Source organism: Pholis gunnellus (assembly GCF_910591455.1).
Source record: "Pholis gunnellus genome assembly, chromosome: 20".
NCBI classification, from domain to species: domain Eukaryota; kingdom Metazoa; phylum Chordata; class Actinopteri; order Perciformes; family Pholidae; genus Pholis; species Pholis gunnellus.
Genome location: NC_136547.1, coordinates 18,519,379 through 18,535,087, shown reverse-complemented (window position 1 = coordinate 18,535,087; position 15,709 = coordinate 18,519,379). Strand labels below are relative to the sequence as shown.

At 38.8% G+C, this 15,709-nt stretch overlaps 1 protein-coding gene across 1 annotated transcript; it reads left to right on the top strand.

Annotated features, from left to right (window-relative positions):
* The first annotated feature begins 7,367 nt into the window (after window positions 1-7,367).
* LOC306712378 (uncharacterized protein) lies at window positions 7,368-11,981 on the top strand. The gene is made up of 3 exons (XM_079181626.1): window positions 7,368-7,614; window positions 10,593-10,669; window positions 11,137-11,981. Exons 1-3 carry the CDS (start codon window positions 7,473-7,475, stop codon window positions 11,320-11,322), a joined length of 405 nt encoding a protein of 134 aa, XP_079037752.1. The 5' UTR covers window positions 7,368-7,472; the 3' UTR covers window positions 11,323-11,981.
* Window positions 11,982-15,709: the final 3,728 nt, after the last annotated feature.

Below are 15,709 nucleotides of genomic sequence, written 5' to 3'. Positions count from 1 at the left end.
GCGATGAGGTAAACATCAACTGTAGGGTTGCACCGATACCGATATTCAGCGTTCTGCAGCAGCTATTACTGCGTAATATTTTTGGGTGCCCAGTTGGTGCTCAGTACAGCTGCATCATGTCCAAGTGTTAAATGAACTGGTCATATGTTTATCATAAGTGTGAAGAGTTTTTGTGAAAAAGGGTCAGACTTGCTGTGTTTGTTGTAACTCAAGATTTGATAGGAATAATTTGACTGGTATATTTTCCCAAAAGAGGTCAAAACATTTATTGACGACCCTGAATAAGCCTGAATGCCTCGGTCTACACAATAAAGTGTTGAAGTGTTGCTGGATGATTGAGAACCCTGACGGGTTTATAATTCCCACATTCTTGTTTTTCTTTGTCCTCTTTGGGAATAACAGAGATAATTGCCTCCCTCCAGGAGGTAAGTTGAGTTTAACGGGTTGATGGGTTATAATGGAGATATCTGTGACTAAAGATTTGTATCATTCTGTGGTAACACTGTCTGAGCCTTTGGGACTTTCCAGCCTTTAATTCAGAGATAGCCGAGTCCGATTCTTTGGTAGAAACTACTTGTACTCGTTTTTCATTTAAGACCTTAAAGTGTTGATATGGGTCTTGTTGGAGGCCTGGGGTTGAGAATATAGCTCCTGGTAAAATGTTTCAAAGTTCAAAGTTTTAGGGTTCTTTGTTTTATAAATGTAATTTTCCGACCGTTTGCATAACTTGTGCGCGACACATTTAGCTGATTTACCTCTGACTTCATTATTGTTCTGTAAAAGAAACCTTTTCTGGTTTTCCTGTGTATATATTTAGTCAATCTCTGTAGGTTTTTTTTCCATTTCCAGTTTTAAATTAGATTTGTTTTATTACTGTCAACAAATTATAGCTAATTTACCCTGCAGATCTGCCATTCTTTGCCCCTAGGTTTCCCCATATGCAGTGATGGAAATTATTTTCCCTCTTATTACAACTTTCCTTATGTCCCACACAATTACTGTTGACACTTTCCCTGAATCATGAAGTTCTACATAGTCTTTGATGTCTTCCTTTAGTTTCACAGACTTCGACAAGCAAATTTCCTCCATTGCAATAAATCTGCCGAATACTTGGAAAATCAAATTAAACAAAATGGAGAAAAAAACAATATCCGTCATTAAGCAGTCAGCAGGGAAGCCCAAAAATTAAAAAAATAAGTAAAATGTCCAAGTATTTTTGCCAAATTATACTCAGAAAAACACCAAAATCAAGAGGACATCAACTCATATTTTAACAGCATTGATCCACCACAACTTAGTGAAATAACAATATTCACCAATAACAAGGACAAAACTCTTCACTGCCCTCAATCACATGCCAAATAACAAAGCACCGGGCCTGATGGCTTCCCTACTTAGTTCTATGAACACTCCTTTCTAGTCCATTCTAGCTCCGCTCTTCAACTAAATTATTAGGGAAATAAAGCTGAAGACTTCCATAGAACATGAACACAGACACAATTTCAATCCCCCTCAAAACTATCAAAGACCCAACCTTGCCATCAAGTTACTGTCCCATCAATAAGACACTATAGCTCACAGGATAGAACAAGTCACTTCATCCTTAATTCACCCAGATCTATAACCGCCTTTAATAAATTGCACCGGCTCTATCGAAAATATCAACAATCAACCTGAACAGTACAGTACAATATTCCTTGTGGCCCTAAATATCGGCAAGAAAACCGTCCTCATGAACTGGAAATCAAGGAACACCAACGTCTGCACACTGGAAAAACGTATTTATCGGTTACATCTCTGTGGAAATCTATCCACCGCTGTCATAAACACTGCAGCAGAACTCCACCTGGTCATCTCTAATTAGTTTGTTCCCTAATAGTTATATTTATGTGTGTTTTCATGTGTTCATTTTTTGCCATTGTTATTATTAAGGACATTATTGTTATTAGTGTTATAATAATAATAATACTATCATTATTATTTATTTGACTACATATAGCCTCAACTTCCCTAACACAGACAACCTCCAATACGCCCATCTACCAATGTAATTATCATTTTGTATTATTTATTTATTGTTGCATATTTGTTGTGAATACTCACATTTTGTATATTCTTTTGTTATGTAGTCACTCCCTTAACACATATATTGTTTTTTTTGCCTCTTTTATTAATTTTTTTTTTGCCTTCTCTTAACAAGGTGTTTAAAACTGCAACAGCGATCCAGGTTGGAATGGGTGAATGAGAGGAAAATATGCAAGACAAAGCATAACAATGGAGAATATAGCAGGAGTCCCATGAAGACAAAACAGCCGGATTTCTAAGTATAACCCCCGCCCTGCAAATATGAAACATAACATCTTTATTGAACACTTTTACAGTTTGAGCTGCGCTCGGCCGCTGAGTTCAGCTCACATTAACGAGGTTGAACTTTGGGGCACATCGCAAGTTGTTTACCAGCTTGTTAATTTGTCAGCTTGGAACAAATACTAATCAAGTGACTACAGCGGATATCAGTTTTATTATCATGCCGTATCCGAGAATATTATCACTAACCACAACTTCTCATAGTTCACCCTTCTGGCTACGACCCTCCTGACGGTTGATAAAAATCAGCCTTGTAAGTCCGGCACCGTTGTGTGTAATCAGACGAGAGATGTTTTGACCGAACAGAGACGGTTGACAGTGCTAATCATAAGACTAGCCTTTGGCACTGAATTGTTTCCAAAAATACTGAAAGGCTGGTTTGCACTGGCCGTGACTTTGGTCCTCAGCAGGGATTCCTGGCACTTGTCACACAGAGTGAGATGAATGCATTAGCAAAATGACTTTGGATTTTTGGATCTTATGATGGTGTTGTATATCTCCATGGTGACTTAGGGTGCACAGCTCCAGGAGGAGATTCTGTTCAGGGAATTATGTCCAACCGACATTTAAAGAACTTCTGGGGAAATGGCATCAAAAATCATCAGTGTTCATCTACTCTCCTTGTCCACCACTTTCCCTCCATGAATACACGCCTGAAGTGTTAAAGGCGTTAAATACACTCAGCCCCGCTCGCTGTAGTTACTGGTGCTACGCTTGTCAAGCTTTCCATTCAGACAGGGCAACATACTGGTATGCAGTTTACAATAACAGTGGCAGATTTATCACTCATTCATCACTATTACAATAAGGGGTCTTTGATTCCAGACAAAGCAGGCTTCTCATTTCTAGCTGGCAACATTCTGCCTGCTAAAATAATTGTAGCTGGCAGATTGTATCAACAGTAACAGAGTGCTGCAGGGATATAGTATGTTTGTTGGCCAACTCGAAAGTTAGCATCGCCCTGGTTCCCTTTACAAAAAGCCAGTGGGATCTTTCCATTGGATTTTGGATTATTGCAGAAAATGGGTGGCCTGACCCGCCAGATGGTCTGTTACAGGGAACCATCCGAGAAACCATCATTGGAAACTTTTTGGGAAAAGGGGCAGGCACTTTCAGATAATACGTGGCAGATGATTGGATGAACCATCTGTCAAGCAAACTCTTACGGAAAGCGAGATGGGAGAAGAGCAAACACATCGTCTTAGATCTAGAAAGGGAAGAAAATAAGCTCTGTGGCAAACAAAAGTTTAGGATCATTTTCAAGTTTTGTTCAGCAAGATAATAATCTTCCCAAAGAACACCACTTTGGGGATTTTTGGAGTGTAAATGCAATCAGCAGAAGTAATATGGTAACTACACAGTCACATGATGGCTGTAAAGGTGTGATTTGCTGACAAATAATAACATAAAAACAGGGTCTTCATGCTCAGACTCCGTCGAGGGGACAGTAGAGAAGTAGAGAAGGAAGCTGGAGAAAGGGCAGAGGAGGAGGAGGTCAGCTTATGCAGAATAGACACACAGTTACAAGTTAGTATTTTCATATTAGCACGAGCTCATTCAGGGAACAACAGGGAAAGAGGAAGGAGGTGCAGACAGCAGTTTATTTAAAGTAAACAATTATTGGCAAATATATTCAGTATAATTAAGACTTAGATTTAAAAAGTCTTATAGGCTTAAAAAAAGCTAATGTAATAATTTAATATTCAAGGGGAAAAAATACTAAATTGCATAAACCCATAAATAGGAACAATCTACTATAAATATAACCAAGAAGATAAAACAGACCAAGAAATACCAAATAAATTAAGAATTAAACTCAAACCAGGCAAATAAAACAAATGTATTTGTGTATGTGCCGTATTGTGCTTGTGTGGATGCTCGTCTGTTGACCGACCTGCTGTCATGTTTTTGTAATTTTTTAGGATTCTCATAGTAGGAAATAAACATCTGGATCAAATTTGGCTCGACTGTCAAGTAAGTGTGTCTGTATTTTTCAGTTTTTGCTGGAAGCTATGAAACATCAAATGTAATTGGAGTGGGCACATAAAAGCAAGAGCTGTGCTGTTTTTGATTTGTAGCTATGTTGTAGGACTCCATAGCACCTCCTAAAATATATAACAATATTTTGTGATAAAACGTTTGTTATGATAAAAATATATTAATAAATTCAGAACATGACTTTTTAGGAGAAGGTTTGCTGCATGACCTTTCTCATAATGTACACACCTTTTTCAAGCATGTAGTTTGTCTTGTCGAACCCAGGTTCAATTGACAATATTAGAAATATCTGCTTTACATTCAGGTAATCTGGTACGAAGGCCCCTGTATTGCACAGCTGGCTCACATTCACGGGGTGCTGGCACAGCTAAATCGAACAAAGCCATCATTGATGCATCATTCATATTTTTTGTTAGAATGTCTTAGGTTAGTGTTTAGAGTGAAAATGTATTACATTATTTTTCTGCTTGAAGAAATTCCTGGTTTTCTGAAATTCCTGAGGTTATCAAGGTGATGACAGTCTTTCAGAAACCCAGACGGCTGGTGGACCAGCAAATATGTTGAAATCCATCAGATTAAGAAGTCAAAAGATTTTTGTGTGGTTGTGAGAATCATATGGAAGCCAGATGCCACTCCAGCATCTCTTATCACATCCCAAATCAGACACAAGACTGAAATTGTATTTCCTACTAATGTGCTTTTAGAAAATGCATCTTCTATGCATATTATACATGTTCTCAGAGATAATCCACAAAGCGTATGAAATCAAACTCCCAAATATAGCAATCACGCAGTGTATCGAAATAAATAAAATAAATAATCACATGACCAAAATGATTTCATGCTCCCTTGGAAATGTATTTCAAAAATACATTTCCAAGGGAGCATGAAATCATCTTATGAACATGAGGGACATGGCTTTTCACTGCTTGACAAGACACATTACACATCTGACACTACTAGTGACAGAGACAAGTTTTGGCATCAAAAATAAAAATTCGGCACTGAAAAAGGTTCCACGGAAAAATAAAACCGTTTTTGATATTTTTTGCATTCTGATGTGTTTTATTTTGACGACAACCTTTTTCATTTTTCTTCATGTCACTCTGACACTCAATCGTTTCTTTCATGTTTGATTTTCTGTCAAAGGGAAAGGCCGAGGACAGCTTGATTTACAAATAATCTGCTCACTCTGGATAAAACGTAAAAGTTCTGGACCCAAAGTCCTCTCGGACGTGTCCGGCATCCAACTAATCAACTGCATCACACACACATTGAAACGTCAAGATTTTCTTATCTCTAATCTCAAACATGCACACACTACAAGATGTTAAAATAATAGTGCATCCCACACTACACTAACCTTTTTTTAACTTGAGGCCCACTTCCACCTGATTGTAGAAACTAAATGAGAGGAATCCTTATTCGTATAATGATTCCAGGAATTGTATTCTAGCTTGACTGTCCAAAAGGAGATGAAGAGGAAACTGAAATAGGACAAGAACAACTACAGGAAGAAGATCGAGGCAAAAGGGGACAGAGATGTGGACTCAAGTCGCTTTTTTGATGAATTGCAACTTGACAGAAAATAATTGACTTCATACTCGATTTATGAGTTAAAAACTTGTGACTTGTCTTAACTTGCGACTTGATGTTCCAAATTAATGTTTAAAATGTTGTTGCGTTGCGAGCGTACACTGGGCTCATGTGGGCCCCCATGAGCCCACAGCTCTGGGGGCTCCGATGTTCAACACTAGTGGTGGAGGTGTGGCTGCCAATACAAACTGCCCGGGGTCTGTTTGTGAAGAAGTCAAAGAACCAGTTGCAGAAGCCCAGAGTGCTATAGTTTCCCGATCAGTTTCATTGGGGAGATTTTTTACTTATTTATCTGTACTTATTCTGTCCTGCTGCAACAACCCGATTTCTCCTCTGAGGATCAATGAAGCCTTATCTTATCTTCAATAGATCGTTAGCAACTACAATTATACACAACCCCTTAAATTTAGACATTTTCCAACTGCCAATGTGTCCGTTTGCATATATGTAACTTCATCACGCCAACAGTTTCAGGTCAATTATTATCAATATTTTTTATAATCCAGAACACTCAAATATTATGATAAAAAAATACAAAACCATTTCTATCAAGTCAAACGTTAATTACAAAATACTGTTTTGTATTTCAAACACATTTTAAAAATATTTGTCAGAAATATTGTCAGTGAAATGTGTTTAGAGTAAGCAGTCCTTACTTTATATTCCAGTGCACAATCTAAATATACATCAGTTTATTAATTTATTATTAATAAATTAGTCATTTCTTTGGCACTGGGTGCAGTTACAGCTGTCTTACTTCCTCTTTGTATTGACAGAGGGAACACAAGGAGTAAGTGAGAAAGCCCTGAAACAAAGCAGCAGTGTGTTCTGATGAAGTATTGGCTCAGAATCCCTGCAGAAGCACAATGTAAAGACAAGCTGCCCTTGAAATCTGATTTGCTTTATCAGCATGGACATTGGATATTATTTACTTAACTATACTTAAGTAAAACAGAGCTCTACTGTGTCCTGTACTGAACCCGATAGTGTATGAAATGCAGCATGGGCATCATGAATACAATGAAAATCCTTTGATAGAACAATATAATAATAATTTCACATGGGGTGTGTGTATGACAAACGGTCCAAAGTGCATTAGTTTCTATGAGAAAGGCCAGAGAACACCACCGACATTATATTGGTGTTTATAATATTCAAGCTATTATCCCTGGGAGAGCTTTTTGTGACAATTCAAGAGTATAAACATATTTCATGATATGCACGAAATACCATTTTTTTTAAAGAATCTTTCCTCATTAATACGTGTTAAATCGAAGATAAAATCATTTAGGTCACGGTTGTTTATACTGCTTAGAGGCATGAAGACAAGGGGGGCGTGCACTGTTAGAACCTGCCTTTATAATAAGTTGAAGTCCGCGAGTGAGTGAGACGCAGAGACAAACATCGACACGGGCAACAAGTTGGATGTAGGCAACAAGCGGCAGCTGGCAACGCAACACGCGGTTCTTTTCCCTTTTTTGTGGTCCATCGCTGCATCCGAGGAGAGACAGATGGTTTCATTCGGGATGAAGTTGGCTGTCGTGTGCTTCTGCTTCTGCATTCTGCATTTGACCGTAGTCAGTGCTGGACGGTACACCCGCAAGTCAGGCAGCAAGGCCAAAGCTCCGCAGAAGCCTCAGCCCCCCGGCACAGGTGAGTGCGTGGGTTGCGCTGTTTTACTGGCCAGGCCGTTTCCACAGTTTATATATCGCTCACTAATAACTAACAACTGCACTATTTTAGTCAGATGATGAACGCAGAGATTTATACACTCAATAATAGAGACTAAGCTACACTAAACTATATTCATTTACAATTCAGTGTGTGTATATTTTTATATAGACAATCCTACAGTTTACATAAAAACACTGTATACATATTTTAATATAAAAATATAAAATATAAGCTACTACACAATATGATAAATTATGAACTGCAAAATGTATACACAGTCTATTTTTAATTGTGGCAATTGCTATTTAGCATTATTATAATGTCTTAGGCCTACTACTAAAATGGCTTTTTATTAGAGTTCAAACCGATGGATTTCAGTCTGAAATACGAAATTACTTTCGTACTTCGTCGTCAGAAGTGATGTTGAATTGAACCAAAATGTGAAAGCCTGTACATTATGTAAATATAAGTCTGTATGGTGGGGTTGGACTTGGGTGGTGTTCGGGCTCATCTTTATGATGTCATGTTGTGACAGATATGAAACTGACCAAAAGATAAGATAAGACCAAACTGCATGTATCCCAAGGGAAACTAGCTGTGCAGCAGTTGCAATACAGAGCGGAAGATTGCAAATACGAAATGCCAAAATCAGATTAACAGCATGGATGGAACAAATATGAACATGTTGACGGCTGGGATCCATCTATGCTTTGTTACTCTTGTCCTTTGTTTAGGTTATTGTACATTGACAGTAATGGAGTCAACATGACTTGTGTGTGTAGGCTACACACATATCTTGCCAATAAAGCTGATGATTCGGACTTTGATTCTGAAAAAGTCAACTCAACACTATACAAACAAAAGGTCATAAAATAATAGCCTACATAGCCTACAGCATAACATACACTAAATAAAATGTTTACAGTGACAGCATCCAAGTGATATGTCTTTTTAATGAGACAGTTTTGTAGCCTATGGTCCAGATTTAACTTTTAGCATTGACTGAAAGAATACGCTGTATGCTTGTAGGATTACAGTCAGACTACACACAGTAGCGCCGAAAATAATCATATTAAAGTGGTTGAAATGGAAACAACCACAATGTCAGACAGACACAACAGGATCTAAACTCCATTTCCCTAAAAAATCTGTAGCATTCTATTTTTTTTATTTATCTTTGTGAACGCCTTATTTTGAAAATCTGTCACACAAGTATCATTCTGCTGACTTCATCAAGTCTATTACTCTCAGCTCGCCCGGGCTGTTTGAAGACATTTGCCGTCGACAGATTCTTCAAAACATTTTAAGAACTAAGAGGTTTAAGTGCTTCGTTATCTCCAGATAACAAAGCTTGTTTTCTCGAGATCACGATAATAAAAAACCTTTCTCACGTCTGTTTAGGGCTTCCAAACACTTCACTGATAAACCAGACAATTGCGCAGTAAATCTCTCTCTCTCGTGCTCCAAACGTCCACATTTTAAAGAAAACTCTTGTTGCCAGCTCTATTTTATAAGCAAGAGCTCCCAAATCACACACCAATTAGTTGTTACTGTATTCCGGCAGTAACAGTACTCAGTGGATTAAACTCTTTCCAGGGGTCTGTCTGGATTCAGTGGGAAACCTGGAAAGACTCTAAAACACCTCAACAATACCCACCACACACACTTACAGGCCTACATATAGCGTGTATGCTGTGTACGTTTTTCAGCAATGATGTTTGGTGCTCAAACCTAGTTGATGGAGATTTTTATGTACATTTTTCAAAAAGAATGATATATTAATTGTTTAATGTAGAGCTTTAAATGTTAAGATGCAGGCCATATTGTCTGCCCAGAATGTACCAGTGTTCCTGTTGCTGTTCTGTTAACATTCCTCCTGATTCAAAAGAGGAAAATAAAAGCACTACAGAAATGCACCACAAATTTTGCTTTATTTAGTTTCTTTTCTTGTATAAAGAGACTACAACTGCATGTCGTTGTGCAACCCTGTGCAGTAAAATGACATCAAATCAAACTTGAACCTTATTCAGTTTATTTTTGGGGAGTGGCTTCGGAGGGAGGCCTGAAGGGACGGGCGGTGTTGCTGAATTGGCAACTTTCTTGCTAGATGTAGCGACTTGTGGAGCTAGTGTGGCAGCACTGGGCTGGGTTTTTTGGTTGGATAATTAAAAAAATCTAGCGTCCTCTTGCTAGTTTCTCAAGATTACCAACCCTATCTTTAAAGTATAAATATTGACATAATTATTAAATAAATACAGAAATAATTAAAAACCTAGTGTACTTTTTATATTCAAATATATTAAATCAGTTTTCTTGTAAAGGTCTCCTCGTATCCGTTCATTAAGAAAAAACACTATTTGATCAATTTTAATTGAGCCTCTGAAAGGACAGGAAATGCGCTCCTTGGGGAAACAAGTTAGTGTCAAGCCCTGATGTGGCCATTTTTCAAGAATCTCTCACAGGCGATTCTGGTTTTAATATGGTAGTGTAATCTTTTCACTGGCACGAATACATTAACATGTGACGATGCAGTTAATTAGGATTTAATAGTGAAGCCTGACAAGACAGCAAGGTCTACAGGCACCTCTGTCCCCAACCTACTGTCACCTTTCTTGATGGGCACATTTAGTCTCAGTAATGTCTGGGGTCGAGTGGCTATATTTCTGGGGTTCAGGTGTATATTCGGGCCAAGACCACCTTTTCCATGCGTTGCTCGTTAGTGCCCCGCTTAGCAACTTAAGATACAAGGCTGTAGTTGGAGTTGAGAGACGACGTGTGTAAATATATAAATATATAACCCTGATGCTTAGCTGTGTGACTCAAATGTACAGTGATGGTAACACGCGAGAGGGACAAACTGGGGCTGATGGTGATCTTACAATGAACGTAAAGCAATCTGAGGCGGAGATGTTCTGCAGCATTATTTCCTCATCACAGTCTTGTCGTTCTTTCAACAGGGTCTTTGATCAAAGGCAGACAGAGACCACTGTTTGCAAGGAGAGGACAGTATGAAAGACAAAGGATTCATACATCGGTAAGATCTTCGTGGCTTATATTCCAGTCACATTGAGCATTGACACTTCTAGTTTACAGAAAGCATTTAATGATCTGGTCTAATATTTTGATGAGGCTAAGAAAATGTTTAACCTCGGTTGGAAAATTCATTTCAAAATAAGTCAAAAGGTTAAGCTCCATTTTGCACTTATCTGATACATCACCATGTCAAATAGCATTCATTCTTGGTTTCACAGATTTGAGACACAGTTGTTAATATGCACAAAGGCAAAAATGGCTTCACAATAAGTAGAGCGCCCTTTAATAAATGTGTTGGTGTTTCAGCTCTGAGCCATTCAGAAAGCTTAGAGTTTTTACCTCTCAATAAACAAAAACCAGCACTTTTTTGACATCAAAGGAGAAGGTTATATAGGGAATATTACTGGATGTTGATGCTCCCATATTCATCCACTGTGCTTCCCTCTTTCCATTCTCTCCACCTTCCAGAAGTCCAAAGTGGTCCCTGTTCATCCAAATGGCGCTCCCCCTCCTTCTAAAGTGGCACCCAAACCTGTGAAGTGCTCTCAGCTGACACAAAGCTGTATGCCCCAGTTTGGCTGCTGTGAATCAGGCACCACATGCCACTGCCGCTTCTTCAACGCAATCTGCTTCTGCCGCCGGTCAACCTCGTAATGCTAGCAGAGAAGATAAAGAACGCCAAGTACAGATAGCATCACCCACGCTGCCACGATTGTGTTATAACAGTTTAATGAACCACCTCGACAGACAGACTGGTGCATCACATGGGTGGGACGATAAGCATCGTCTCACAAAGTCAGCATCTTAAGTCAGATGGTGCACATTTTATGGAGTTTATCAAACTTGTATACCTCTCGTGAAAGGCAGCTGCTTAGAAAAGTTATCCACAATATACTTAAGCTTACATTCTCCTCAAATCCATTCATTGTTATGTATGAACAATACTAACTGTATATAATCAGTATTATCATTATTGTTTCTTTTTTAATGTTGCTGACATTGTAGTTGCATTTCACCAGTGTTATGTGACCACATCTACTGTATATGTTTTAAACTGTTTTGCTTTATTAACATGATTATGTTCATAATGTGTGAATTGCATTCAAGCGCTTTATCTGATTAAATAAATTCTATACGAACACACATTTTACAGCAATCTGCTATTGAATCAATCCATTTTTAACTGTTTTTCTTTATCTTTGGGTATAATCACTGCAGCCTTAGCACGTGCTAAGTTATGAGCACAGGTACAAACCCCAAAGTAATGTAAAACAGGAGATAATGGTACATGACAGCAGCCTAATGGTATAGGCACCAATGGATGGTTTGAGTAATAGCATCCACGACATCCGTCATTGAGAATATACGGGCTAATTTCTGTTTTAAAATAGCTTTTAAATACGTCAAAGGCAATGTTGCCGGCAGCCACAAATTAGCAGTTCAGCATGACAGAAACGCGCTTGTGGAGTTCCCTTCCAGTGGAGAAAACGAGATGCAGTGCTGCCATCAATTAGGTATAGTAGTTTCTGTGTAAGTTAACACGATAGGAGAACCGCACCAATAAGAGTTTTGTGTTTTCCTGTACTCAATGGCATGATGTCAGTAATACTGAATTAATGTAGAATCTTTTTTTTGATGTCGTATGCTAAAAAGCTACGACCTCAGAGGTAAAACCAAGTTGATTGTTTCTCTGCAACTGCTGAAATAATACATCTTTGTGGTACAAAGTAAATGCACATTGTTGCAAACATTTTAGCAGTCATGATGACAGCCGCTCTTTCATCCTCTCCTCCGTTCTCTATCTGTAATGAACCATGTTATATACGATATTCAGAGCTATAATACAGCAGCAAACAACTTAGATATGGTGGAGAAAGGTCTACCTGAGGCGAGAATAAAGTTGCTCTCCCTCCGTGTGTGTCGTTATCCGAGCTTCTCCGCATTTCGTTTACATGAGCATGCATGTTAATATCCTCCCTCATTGTCCAGCAAAAATGCTTGCTGCCTCCTATTCTGCAGTGTGGCAAGGACCAAGGCTCACAAATACAGTACGAAGCCGTTTTTCTTATATGACCTTGACGATTTCTAAAGAACCAGGCGGGACATGACATGGCTTGCACTGCAATGACGTGGCTGGTTCGTAATTTGCCCTCTTAGCAATTCCTTGAATTTGTCTCACCATTTCGGCGTCAGACCCTCCCGACAGTAGTTCCCTCATCCCTTTGTCTCCCCAAAAGGTCTCTCCACAAGAGTCTTGTATAAATGACCCCTCTTCTTCCCCCTCGGATGTTCGTTTTCTTCTAGTTTTGCAACATTTGACGCACGATAAAATGTCTCCAACCGGCCCTCTCCCATATTGTGAACTCCCCAAACAATGACCGGCTCTACTCACGCCAAGCGTCAATCTCCGGGGCTGCAAAATGAAGCCAACGCAGAAGTTACATGCCAAGGTTTCCGACCAGCAGAGTGATACAAGTAAGTTTAACATAAACATTGCAGGTTTAAGCCGTACCTCCGGGGCATCCGGGGTGAGCCTCCCTCTGAAATTTTATTTTTTGATAAACCAGCTCTTTTTCTATGCTTTTTTGTGCACTCTGGCCTCTTAGTTACATCATGTACATGCACATGTCACACATACACACAGTTGGTGTGTGTGAGACCAGGCTTATGAGGCTCACACACATGATTAACATTGGCTTACATTTAAAATTATTTTTGGGCCTACACTCAATATATTCATGGTACAGATTTGACTGCGTATGTGTTGTACCCTAATGATATGACATCTCCTCTTTTAACTCTCCTTGTACCTGGCTTGTTAGCTTAACCTGTTGTACTAAAAGACAAACGGAACAATATAACTTCCACAAAGTCTTTACTGCGTGGTTGTTGTGTTGGATTGCATTAAATTGTAGAGGTGGTCATGTTTATATGTCCACCATCTGTAGTGAGATGAGTTGGCATGATCTTCATTACTAAATGAGTTGGAGTTGAGTTTATACCTTTTACATTCTTGCTTATAAATAATTTTTGCATCTGAAACATGCTAGTTGTAAATATGAGTTTTTGAACAAATCTTAAGGTTGAGCGTTCAGAGTGTTTACGAATGTACTTTGGCGCCCTCTGCTGGTCTGTATGCACACACACTTTTTATCAAGTAAATAGTGTATTTGATGGTTACTTCTCATCCACTCTGTTAGGCAATAGCCTGGAAGACGTTAGAATCAGTCGGTCCCCTTAAGTGCATTGGCCGGGAATAAATAGTTTCAAACCCACAATGGTACGTCCATTCCAGGTTGCTGGAAAGGACTCTGACAGATTGTCGAACCTCAAATCCAGGAGGAGAGTGTTTGGTTTGGGGACCTCAGAATAGCTTCTCCGCTTTTTGCAGATGATGTGGTCCTATTGGCTTCTTCAGTCCGTGACCTTCAGCATGCACTGGGGCACTTTGCAGTCGGGTGGGAGGCGGTTGGGATCGGAGTCAGCGCCTCCAAGTCTAAGGCCATGGTTCTCTGCTGGAAAAATACTCCCTCTGGGTTGGGAGTGAGTTGTTGCCCCAAGTGAAGGAGTTCAAGTATGGGTCTTCATGAGTGAGGGTCAAATGGAGCATGAAGGTAAAATGGAGCGTGAGATCAACGGACGGATTGGTGTGGCTTCAGCATTAATATGGGCGTTGTGCAAGTTATATTTCATTGATCAACCCTGTGTTGTAAAATGACAAATAAGTGAACCTTGTAACCTTGTAACACACACACGGACCAGCAACAGACACACAATTGTAAATATGATTTTACAATGTACTTGTTTTAAAGTACTGCTATCTGTTTGATTGTGTACCATATTTTATTGTACATTTTAATATGTTTTCTATTTTTAAATGATGTCTCGATTATTGCACTGTGTTCTTTGTTTATTGTTATGCACCATTCACCAAGTCAAATTCCTTGTATGTGTAACGTACTTAAGCAATAAACGGTTCTGATTCTAATAAAAGATTTGTAAGACCTGGCTGCATTCTTTAGGGCCCATTATGTCTCAAATGTGATCAAATTGATGTATTGTATTAAGTGTAATATTAACGAACCACTAGCCCCTCCATAACTAATGTATGGAGGGGCTGAGCTGTTCATAGCACTAATTTAAAGATGCATGTGATTGATTCAAGTCCAGGATGGCCTTTCTTGGGAAAAACACATGCTTACCTAATAACATTAACAATGGCCAGTGACCCAGCATGCTCAATACCCGAGCCCTGAACACTATCACTCCCCCATGGAATACAGCAATTAGCAATATTGTCAATAACACCTGCAATCATATGTCATAATGTCTGCCATCTTGTCAGTGTTTGTAATATAAGAATATTAGAGCAGAGTTAATAATTGAAGTGTAAAAAAAAAATCCACACGTTGGAATCTGACACAAGACAGATTTCATCACTTTGGTTTTGCACCAGCGATTTTTACTGCCCTACTACACAAAACAATAATACTCTATCTACTCAGATTTAATACCATTATTGATCTATATTATTCACTCAACAGTTAAAACTCACTCTTCAGCCTGCTCCGCCTGTACAAACCTTGCTTGTTCTGATGTTGTAAGACACTGCTTGAAAAATCAATTTCAAATGGATTTGAGCTAGAATATAGGAAGTCAAACTATATCTGTCAAGAGTCGTAGAGGTTAGATGAAAAGTGGGTTGATATGGAGAATGGACATTTTGTTTTGTCAAAGACCAATATTCCATAGGAAAACAGGAATTTATGAAATAGTCTACTGTTTGCTGCCTTGAAAGTAAATGAATAGCACACTCAGCTCAGCTGAAACAAATAGTATAACTATTATTGTGTTGGGTTTGATTTCCAGTTGTTACCCATGCTAATGCTGCATACCCATGTCCTTTGATTGACAGACAATGAATCTATATTTCTATATAAATAGTGAAAGAAATTCCTGGATGCATTTACACTCAGTGGAATGTGATTAGAATCATGAACATGACATACAGTATGGCAGACCACGACAGCGTCCTCTGGAG

Excerpts from the sequence above, each read along its gene's own strand:
- LOC306712378 (XM_079181626.1), top strand. The coding sequence starts at position 7,473 with ATGGTTTCATTCGGGATGAAGTTGGCTGTCGTGTGCTTCTGCTTCTGC. Across the intron at positions 7,615-10,592 it reads GCCTCAGCCCCCCGGCACAG|GGTCTTTGATCAAAGGCAGA; the intron begins GTGAGTGCGTGG and ends TTCTTTCAACAG. Across the intron at positions 10,670-11,136 it reads GACAAAGGATTCATACATCG|AAGTCCAAAGTGGTCCCTGT; the intron begins GTAAGATCTTCG and ends TCCACCTTCCAG.